The sequence below is a fragment of the Melopsittacus undulatus genome, chromosome 4 (genome assembly GCF_012275295.1).
Source record: "Melopsittacus undulatus isolate bMelUnd1 chromosome 4, bMelUnd1.mat.Z, whole genome shotgun sequence".
Taxonomy (NCBI): domain Eukaryota; kingdom Metazoa; phylum Chordata; class Aves; order Psittaciformes; family Psittaculidae; genus Melopsittacus; species Melopsittacus undulatus.
Window position 1 is genome coordinate 63,518,198 of NC_047530.1, and position 11,346 is coordinate 63,529,543.

Genomic DNA, 11,346 nt, shown 5'->3' on the forward strand with positions numbered 1-11,346 from the left:
TGAATGGCTGCATATCATATTCTGCATACCACAGAACAAAAGAGATTAAAAGTTTATTTGAAATCGAGCCATTGAGGCTTCCAGATTAATTGGACAAAAATAGAAGCTCTAGGTTAATCAAAATAAATAAGGATTAAAAATGTATTTACATATGCATTAGAATAAAATTAGAAAAGTGAATACATTTGCTGTAGGGGAAGCTGTTCTATAGCAGCTGTAGCTTTCCCAGAGTATGAAATGCATGGAGGAAGGACAATAGAAATAGCTAGGATTTTCTCATACAAACGTATTTACCTTAATGTATAGGTGCCAGAGTACTAAAATGTAAGTTCTCATTGCCACAGTTGCGTAATAATGTTGAATGTCTTTGTTTTAAATTAAAGCTTCCTGAGTGTACCAGTAAGAAGTAGTTCTTAATATTCAGTTTTTGATACATGATGTTGTATCATCTGCCCTGAATTTCTGTTCAGGCTTTTTTGTTATTATCTTAATGTGATAGCAGAAAAAGTGAATCACAAAAAATCACATTAGTTATTGTTTCATTTGTCAAACTTAATGTTCACATTTTCAACATTGAATGGCTGTTTTTTAAAACTTTTTCCAAAATGGAACTAAGGTTGATAGAAATTTTCCAAACCCTGTAAATCTTATCCCAAATGCCTCTATCCAGTTTGTGCCCAGAAAATAAGCAATGTATTCATAACCACTTGTGAAAGAGTGGTGGTTTTCACATCCTGTTGGTGCTTGATAGTGAAGGCCATAGCAAAAGTCTCTGGGGCAATCTTAATTTTACTCACCTGGGGAAGTATCCTCTGCCTCCTGCAAGCCTCTTACGTATCCACTGTTGTTCTTTCTTGTGTTTGTAATGACAGAGGGAGCACTCACAGCAGCCCCGTTTGCACAAATGCCTGATACACTTCATGGCAGCTATCCTTACAGCACAAGGAAAAATAATTAAGAACTATGTGTTTGTGTCCTATCAGTATGCACACACCTAGGAAAGGGATTGCACTGCTAAATCAGGTTTCTTGGGGTTTTTGAAGAAACTTTGTTTTTTTCAAGATGTATCTTTTAGACATGCAATTTAAGATTATATGGTGATCCTATTTCTAATTTTATTATTTTATAAAACTATTACATTTATATTTTTGTCTGTATTATACTAAAACGCTAGCCAAATGATGTAGCTGCTATGTAGTTCCTTTACCAGGAGTTGCTCCGGCATGGTTTTCTCTTCATCCAGACCAAAAATGGCTGGTTGCATTTGTGTGCAGTGGTGTTTTCCAAAATATTCACTGGAAAAGAGGAGAGGCATTAAAAGGACAAAAAGCAACAGCATCTCTTGCAGTTCTTTCCCTTGTATTGCTTCCTGACTTGTATCCATGTGACATTTTAATAATGTGATTTTATTGCTTAAAAGACCTGATTATCTTTTCATAGAAAACAAAAACTTTGCTTTGTGCTGTTTGTTCTCTCAGACCACTGAGAGACTTTGAATAATAAACATTAAATGTTTTGTCCATTTAAAGATCTAACCGAACACAATATCAATATGACAGAAAATTTTCCACTTCTGTGATGTGTTTTAAAATTGCCCTTCTTCTCTTTCAGCTGAACACTATCTCAGTAGCAGTAATTACATGGACTGCATTTCCTCACTGACAGGAAGCAATGGCTGTAACCTGAACAGTTTGTTCAAAGGATCTGATCTGCCTGAGCTGTTCAGCAAACTTGGCTTGGGCAAATACACAGACGTATTCCAACAGCAAGAGGTTAGTGTTCATTCAGAAGACACCTTTGTGTTTGTGGCATGTTTCCCAGCAGTATTCTCTTGACCAAAAGCACTAAGAACTCTGCTTTGTGACAGGATTCTCATGAGCTGTTCTTTCAAAGCTGTATCGTACATCTTTCAATTTCGAGACAGCCAGCCTGGACATGAGTACTATAAACTTTCCCTGTGTGCCAGTTGACTGACTTTGACTTCCACAGTTGACTTCCACTCCCAACTGAGAGGTATGGTCAGTCACCTGTGTGATTTCCTCCTCTGCACCAGCTAATTTCAGTTTAGTCCAAGTGATAGTATTTCATATCCACAGAATACTATATAGCTAGAGTCAACTTGGTTATCTGCAGATAATTTATGCTGGTGACAAATTCAACTGTGTCCCAAAAGTACAGCAAGCCGAGCCGACAGACTTGCAGGCTTAGATGTAGAGTCCCTGAGCTTGTTCTGAAAGCACTGTTGTATGTGAGAAGTGTATGTGTTACACTGCTAGAATGGGGTCTACTAAGAAGCAAAACAGAGATCCATGTGGGTTGTGTCCATATCTCATGTGGTACAGAGAGAGGACCATACTTAGATTTGGCATATTCCTGTCTTCCAGACCCATATGTCTGCTTTTTGCATCTTTATCAGCAGTGGTGTCTGCACCAGTTGCTGGTCTCATATTTTCACCTGTATGTTTTTTCCTAACAGACCACACAAAGTGGTTTTTTTGCACAGATTGACATGTCATTGAGAACCATGAACATGTTCATGAAGTACAAACTCCAAGAGGATCTTCTGTTCATATTGTTTGAGTTGCTTTGGTGTATTTTTAGCTTCAGATTTGCTTCCATGAGACAAAAAGTCTGCACAGCAGGGCACATTCAAGTGTGTACTACACTGTTTCAGGGGTAGACATGAAGCAAGCTTGTACCTTCTCCTGCCCACTAAGTCACTTACGTACATGCTCTCGCAGAATTGTCCTGAGTCCACTCAAGTGTATTGCTGCTGTCTCAGCCTGGGGGCAGTTTCCTGCTAGCATTTCCTGTCTCTAATCATGCTGCTTAAGTGCTGTGGGGTCAAACTTCAATCTGAACAAATCCAGCTGTGTCTCAATTCTGTGTATGATTCATCAGGTTTATTTTCTTACACCCTTGCATGTTCCAATAATACCCATATTGTCCAGTCATTAATCCTTTCCTGTCATTCTAGCCACTGTTGTAAAAAGGCGAGATGTCTGTTGATTTCTAACACATGATGGGTTTTGTTTGATAGGTGTGTTTTTGGTTTGGTTTTTCTTACCACAAGAGTTGCTGATTACGTGTGAGATGAGTCAAGTAGTTTGGCCAGAGTGAATTTTCTATTATGTTTCTGAATTGGGAGCAAAAAACCCCTGAAACATACATGGTTGCATGCACTTTGGAATGCTTGGTGTTGTAACCAATGCACTTTGGAATGCTTGGTGCTTTTTAAACTCCTCACTTTTTAGTTTATCTGCTGGAAGTGTGGAGTAGCAAATTGAATAACTATGTGAGGAAGCCAATATAAAGCAATGACTGCAGTTTACATGCAAAGAAAAGGTTGGCAAGCTAACTGTAAAATGCAGTAGGAAAAAAACTGAAAGTATTCTGAACCACATTTATGGCTTACTACTTTTGGGGAGAGACTTGTTTTGCATAATTTTTGTGTTTCTTTTTACTCTAGATTGATCTGCAGACATTCCTTACTCTTACTGACCAAGATTTGAAAGAGTTGGGAATTACCACTTTTGGTGCCAGAAGAAAAATGCTGCTTGCAATCTCTGGTAAATAACAGATTATCATTCATTGGTTTTAAGTATTGCTTGTATTCTTTTCACTTGAGTTGTGTGTTTATAGTGGGCAAAGGATCTTGGAAAGATTGAAAAATAAGAGTCTAGTGCACAGAGGTCATTTTGGCTTGACCCTCCTCAGAAGGTGCTTTAAAACCATGTTACATAGAGCTTTCACATTACCAATAATACAATTTCAGTAAGAATTATAAGATTTCAGTAATATTTCAGTTGCATAGTTCTATGTCCCCTTGTAAAGTTAGACCTTAGTAGAAAGTTTGTTTCATGGCAGATTGTGAACTTTGTTTTATGTCCCAAAACTATGGGTCACAGAAGCTCTGGGATTACAGACTCTGCAGAGTCTCAGTGGCACTGGATACCAGTCAGGGCTGGCATTTTTAAGCTTTATTGACTACCAGAGTAACCACCTTACTGGGAAAAACAGCCTGATTGGATGGGGTCTTTGGTTTTGGTTTTAGGGTTTTTTGGGGGGTTGATTTTTTTTTTGCTTGGTTTTGCAAATTAAAGCAGTGAATAACTAGACTTTTTCCCAGTTATAATAGATAGGATAAGATTCATATTACATAGAAGTGCTCTGTCATCATTGTCTAGGCAATGAATCAATAGCAGTGGAAGAATTTTCCGCAGATACTTCATTGTAACACTGTATCACTTTTCTCCCAATTGAGTCTCCTGCTGATGCTGTTAGTGAAGATTTTTAACAAGTTTAAAATAGTGGCATAAAGGGCTTAAAATACAAAGTATGTAGTTCAATAGCAATCATGAAAATCTATGTAATCTTTCAGTGATTTGTATTTATCATGGAGTTTGCTTACAAGAATAGAAAAGTGGGGAAAGGAAAAACATTTTGGATGAACAATTACTAATACAAGCTTAGGGTGCATGTGTGAGTGAGAGGTGAGCATCCATTTTTTTTCTAGCAGTCTTTATTAAAACATTTAACATTAACATTTGTTAAAATAAAGAATTGTGCTTTGTGAAATAAACAAGATGCTAAAAAGCTTTTCTGTCACCTCAGTTTACATCACATGGTTGTGCTGCTGCCATATGGTCTGTGTGCCTCTTCAGGAGGATTGCAGCCTTTGAGTACTGTAACAGAACCTTTTTAAAGTGTCTTAGTCAGATCAATTTGATCTAAAGCAATGTTGCAAAATATTATCTACTCCACACTGTATCAGTGCCAAATGAGAATTGCACCAAATACAGGTTGCATCCCAAGCAACTTCTGTGAGTCTTAAGCTGCCACTCTTGCTATGCTGTTGAACTCATTAAATTGAACGAGGACTTCAGACATCTTCAGTTCCTACTGTTCTGTCTGAAATACCGTGTTTAAACAGAAGTTTTGGTTTTGGCTTAGATCAAAATATTAAAATCCACTTCTGATGAGAGCTTTTTGTGTGTGTGTGACATTTATAGAACTGAATAAAAACCGAAGAAAGCTCTTTGACCCGTCAAATATACGTGCCTCGTTCCTGGAAGGTGGAGCTAGTGGAAGACTACCGCGTCAGTATCATTCGGACATTGCTAGTGTCAGCGGTCGCTGGTAGCAGTTAAATTGTGTCTAAGAAAGTCAGCTGTAAAGATGGGCATGGCAATCCTGTGGACAGCCTTCATTGCACACCACCTCTGCACTTTGGGAGTTTGGGTGTCAAGGACCAAAGCATTTTGTCTGTACAATTCTGTGCCAAAAGAACAGAGAAAACACATTTTGTCTGTCTTTCAAACACCAAATGTGGGTTACTTGTTGCTCATGTAGATTGGACAGAATTTGCAATAATAATAATATAGGGTTCTTTGTTTAGTATTTTATTACCTATAACAATAATGTATGCACTGAATTTTTACCTTGTTGAATGAAGGAAGAATGAAGAGCTGGGATGCCAGAGAGCATAGATTTTGATTTTATCAAGATGGATTTTTCTGGTACTGCTTAAAATAATTATTGAGGTCTTTCTGCACTTTACATGTTCTGATTTCTTGTCCTGTGGAAATCTATTTCTTTCATTTCCATATCGATTTTTATATCGGCACTAATCAAATTTTTTTCAGGTGTTCCTACATTAAGTCACTTCTCACTATAATGGTACTAGAAACTGGTTCTTCTGCAGATTTTCTTTCCCCCTTTCTGCCTCCCAGTAGTTATCTGAAGAGGTTGTTCCAAAATCAAACCACTTGGTAGTGGACCAGTCCTATTATGCTGTTATGAAGCAGTGTAATGCTGCTTGCAATAATACTCACTGTAAGAGATGCAATGAAAGACCAAAATGGACTTTGCAATATTAACCCTTTGTAGTCATCATATTTAACTGCTACCTGTTATGCTAAAAAACTGTTTTTAATGGTTGTCTCAAAGAAAAGGACTATTTTTAGTACCCTGCCACTAAACGATGCTTATTTATATCAGACTTTTATTTTTAGATTCTATACATCTACAGTACATAACGGATTAACTGATCTACTGCAGATTTATGGTAGAGAATGGAAGGCATTCATCAAACTAGAGCTTTGGGCTGTCAGTTTGATTAAATGGACAACTAATCTAATTTGACAAGACAGCACTGTTGCCATTTAATAAATGACACATATTACTTACATGACTATGCATGCAGCAATTAAGTGACCTACATAAAATAGGTGTAATAGCATCTGTTTTGTTCAATCTCGACTTGTAATTATCAGCTGCAGAAGTGTTTGAAACCCTAGAGATGAACTATTTCTGAAACAAGTTATGTTCATCAGAAAGTCCATATTATAAGTGGCTAGAGCTAAATATTGATTCTTATACTGTGAAAGTCCAAATAATTTGGCAATATTATTCCTCTGTCTTTACAAGTGTCTTGTTATGAATTAATGAAGGATTCTGATATAATGAAGGAATTCATAAAGTGCCTCTTTCTGCAATGCAATATGAAGCTTCCAAGCATTAATTTGTTGAAAAGCATTCCCCTGAGAAATATTGTGAATTACCTCTACTGTAATGTATTATTTATGTTCAATGTACAAGCCTTTTGAGATGGACATAAACCACTGTCAAGTGCTCTTAACAGAAGGCATTAGAGTAACAATTACAGTAGTTGGGTTTTATGCAAAAATGGTGTGAGAACTAATTTTGACACTTTCCATGGATTGTTCTTTCTTGTCAGGTGAGAATACAAAATGATATCTAGAGAAATTTGCACACAGAAAGGGAATTTAAAGGAGCTATTACTTGGGGGCATCGATGATCAAGCAATAATATAAATCTTGTTGTGATTAGCAAAAAATAACTGCTCAGTACTCATTTCAGCCATATCTACTTAATGGTGTATAACTGGGTGACTTTCCCTGTAGATCAAGTAGCAGTTAGCTTCCTCTAGTTTTAAAGTTGTACTACAGATCTGAATGGATAAAGCTGCATCTTCTATGCGCACAGTTGTTCACAGCAAAGTTACTCTGCTCAAATGCCAAAAATCAGTATCCACATATCTCTGAAATGTATGTGTGTATGTGTGTTACACGGAGCAACTTCATGGAAACCCTCGTGGAAGCCACAACTTCTAGTTCTAAAACTACTTACACTTGTGCTTATTCCTAAGCATGTAGGTAGTTCCATTCAGATGGCCTACTTACGTGCTTACAGATAAGCTGTCATTTAAATGTTTGCATTTGCAAGACCAGTGTTTGCAAATTGAATTGTATTGAGTCATGTTATTTTTATAAAATATTTTTAATAATTTCATAATAATGAAATAAATATTCAGCAACGATTTGTATGGAATTTTCTGCAACCCCTTCTTGCTTATTTTGCCTAAACTTAAAAGCATCAAAACCCCTTTACACTCTTATTTTTTTTGTTTAGTCTTTTATAAGTAAATACTATGTATCCAGACAGTACTATACTCAGAAACTGATTTTATTACAGTATTAAGTTGATGTGGTCTTTTGCTGAGCAGTGCTTATATCATCTACACCAACATGAAGGATTTCCCATTAACAACATTATTTTTTCAATAGGGCTTCACACAAGAGAAGAGCACACTGGAAGAATAAAATTTCTCACTAATTTTGATTCCACAAAGGGAATACGACAGTACAGTGTATCGTATTGTTAATGTTATGCACAAATATTTGACTTGCTACATAAAAATGTTAGTTTTAAATCTGTGCCTTAGTAGTGACCAGTTATCTGTAAATATAGAGCAGATACAGATTGTATTTTTGTGGGTTGTGTCCTTTTTAGGGTTTGTTTTTTTTAATAAAAGATGAAATTAAAGCATTAAAAAATGGGAATTTTCAAAACTAATCAATGTTGCATAAAATAAATTTATATAACTCCCTTGTATTCTGATTGGTCAATGAAATACTTTTTATATAGACCCAGTTCCGGGGATGCTTGCTTTGTTAATAAAATATAAAAAGCAGTATTTGACGTAACTGCAACTTGTTTCTTTCATGTGCTAAAGCTCTGTGTGTTTTACTGTTCTTCATATATCACATACAGTGTGTTTGGCTTTTAAATAAGAATGCTTTTTTGAGATACATCTGAAAAATTAGCATGAAAGGAGCTAAAGCATCTCAGGTTCAATTCATAGCAGGTTTTAATGGTTTGGCTTACATGAGTTGTATTCTTTCTTTGGTCTTCCCATTTTCATTACTATATGTTTTGTTCTAGTTAGCAGGACAGTTATGTGTTCTGTCATGATTGTCATTATACTATCACTGCCAGCGTGGAAGTGAGAACAAAACACCATAGGGATTCTTTATTTAGGATGCTGGCCATGTGATCAGTCAGAATTTAGTAGGAGGCGGCTTTTACACTGAGATATGTACATAATGTCTGTGTCCTTGACACGCAGTGATACAAGCTTAATATTACTTACTACCTCCTTCAGTGAATTCGGGCATTTCTTTATTCCATGCGTCTTTGTTAACTACGTTATACACACAAGTCTCCACTTTAAATTACAGTATTCCTGGCTCACTGACCTTTTAAAGATTTGGGAGTTATCTTTCTGAATACCTACTGAGAATTGCAGATGCAGGAGCAAGTCTGGGAAGGGAACAAATCAACAAACTCTTCTGTTGAGGGCAATTGAAGGGTGTGGTGCTGAGTACCAACTTACGAGGCATTGGCGTAAGTGGAAGTTGCACAGGCAGGTAGATTTGCAAACTGTGTAGTGTTTCTGGTGGCTGAGCAATAGTGAATTAGAGAGGTCTGGAAAAAAAGATACTTTCCTTTGTGAACTGTTTTGGGAATATTGCTTCCACCTTGTGACTTCAGTCAGCAGAGTGATAAAGATGGTGTGGAAAAGAAGAGCAACGGTGATGGAGTGTCAGAGCTAGATAGCCACTCTCCTTGTGGTGCGAGCAGCTTTCTGAGCAGCTGGCATGGCGCAGCATGAACAGGCTTGCTCTCTGGGCAAAGAGGTTTCACCATCCAGGTACTCATCACCTCTGTCTGCTACCAGTCAGAAGAGCAAAACTGGTGATTTCCAGTCTGAAGAGGAAGATGTCTATGAAGAAGTACTGTCAATACCCAAAACAGATGGATTCTTCCAGCTGTGTAAAGATTAGAAGTCTGACATCTGTCCTTACTATTTGACCCCACTCCAATCAGATGCTTGGTGGAGAAGACATTTTTTTCCCAAACCTCTGGAAACCATGGTTACAAAAGGTACATGAGTACCGTTGCTGGCTGGTCAGGAAAGGTGTGGTACACAAGGATGTTCAGAAATATGTGCTTGTACTATGAAGTAAGCTAAGAAGTATTTGGTTGCAGACAAGTCTGGACACTGCTGGAGTTACCTTTTAATCTTGAAGAACCAGCTTGCTTTGTGTCACAGACACATCTCAGTAAAAGAGAAGTTTGCCTTTTGTTGGGAGTTGCTGCATTTGGAGGACTTGAGAAGATAGAAAAACAAATGAGCTAGAAAATTTTGCAATATGCATCATTTTGAAAGTGGAAATCTGTAGGGACATGCAGGCAGCCAGGGAGAATGTTTACAGAATGCTTCAAGTGGTTAAAAGATAAATGAGCTCTTACTTTGAGTTGGTAGTTTTTGAGCAAGGAATATATTGTAACCTGGAAAGCATAAAATTCCTTTTTTTGCTGCTGATGATTTGGGTTGTATTAAAGAAAATTTGGGGGTTATCTTTGTTTTTTGTGTTACATCGAAGAGGCTGTTTATAGGGGTAACTGGTTTTAATATGTTACATGATATCATGAATCAACAAAGCAAATTTTATAAATCAAAGATGTAGAACAGTAATTTTTGCCATTTTTGAATACTGACACTGCTGTTAAGAAGAGCTGATGGTTAATTAAGAGGATTTTTCCCCACCACTTTGAATAAAGCATACTAATGAACATATGTGTTAAGGAACAGGCTGGAATGTTAACTTACTGTGATAAGGTTTAACAGCAAATGAATGATAAGGAAAAGCAGAAACAACTCATAACTTTCATCAAAAAGCAAGTTTTCAATCTTGAAGGAAAAAAGTCATAAATTCTCCAGTTAGTTGGTTGGTTGGTTTTGTTTTTTTAAATAGTCCAGGAAACTTTTTCTGAAATTCTTGGAATTACATAGATGTATATTGACAATGTATCATTGTTATTCCTAGTATCCTTTAGAGTATCTTCAGCTGTAATTACAATAAGTATTCTATGAAGTTCTTCTGGCATGGAATTGAATCAAAGTATGAATTATGTTGGGAAATGAGGATAGTTATGAAGATACAGAATCTTGCACACTGGTCAAAGCATCCAGTGTCAAGTTTCTCCACTCTTCTAAGGAGTAAGATTTGGGCAATATTTGCTCTACTGAGAAATGGAGAATGATTCCAGATGTTTGATGAAAATATGAAGATGAATACTTTGTGATGGGAATTAACTACTTCGTGCCAAAACTGTGTTGCAACTTCGTAGTAACTAACAGATGGAAAAAGCAAAACATAATATGAAAAAAAGAACCAATTATATAATGAAGTAAAAATTTGTCACTTCTATAACAATAAGTGATGAATATTTTAAGAAATAATGTTGCCACTAATAACCCTAGGACCATGAATTGATGTGGATGTTGTTACACTCTTTTGCTGTGATAAAAAATCAGTTTGTCATCTGTGAAAGACAGAAGATTTGAAGAGGCCTGAAATGCACATGGCACTAAGTTTTCTGGTTCCAACAAGTAAAAACACACATGGAAAATGCAATCTCATACTGTATGTATCAACTGTGTAGAAGAGAAGTAGAAAAGATGTAAGATTTGGGGGTTAAGGATAACATAAGAGACCTTCAGTAGACAGTAAATCTTGCTGTATGGTCCATGTGAATGTACAAATAGAAAAGGAGAATGGAACCCATGAATTAGTCCATTTTAAAGCAAAACAAAAAAAATATCTTTTAAAAGATACAACAGATTATTCACAGCCTCTTCCTCTAGCAGGATTCTTTCCACCATGCAGCAGAATCTCAAGAGTAAACCTCTACTTTTATGCCAAAGCATGAAAGTGTGAAGATACTATTGCATCTACCAGAAAAATCCTTACTCTGAAATAGCATGAGTGCAACACTGGATGCTTAGCAATGACAATTCACTAATAAAAATATTGGTTCTTTTAGTACTGTAACATACTTTTGGTGTAATCCAGTATCCAGGTATCAGTACAAAGCTAACACAGTAAGTGAGGAGAAATTGCTGCATGTTTGATTTTTGCTTGGAAACTGGATGGGAGACAACTAGCTAACTAGCTCATCCCTACTGGTCAAGAG

General features: G+C 36.6%; 1 protein-coding gene across 2 annotated transcripts in view; it reads left to right on the forward strand.

Moving 5' to 3' along the window:
* Positions 1–7,916, forward strand: part of BICC1 (BicC family RNA binding protein 1) — a 111,059-nt gene extending 103,143 nt beyond the window's left edge. For both annotated transcript variants that reach the window (XM_005153651.3, XM_031053311.2), the window contains 3 exons: positions 1,612–1,772; positions 3,470–3,569; positions 5,013–7,916. In XM_005153651.3, the coding sequence (XP_005153708.2) occupies positions 1,612–1,772; positions 3,470–3,569; positions 5,013–5,143 (392 nt within the window). In that variant the 3' untranslated portion in view covers positions 5,144–7,916. The remainder of the gene's footprint in view (positions 1–1,611; positions 1,773–3,469; positions 3,570–5,012) is intronic.
* Positions 7,917–11,346: the final 3,430 nt, after the last annotated feature.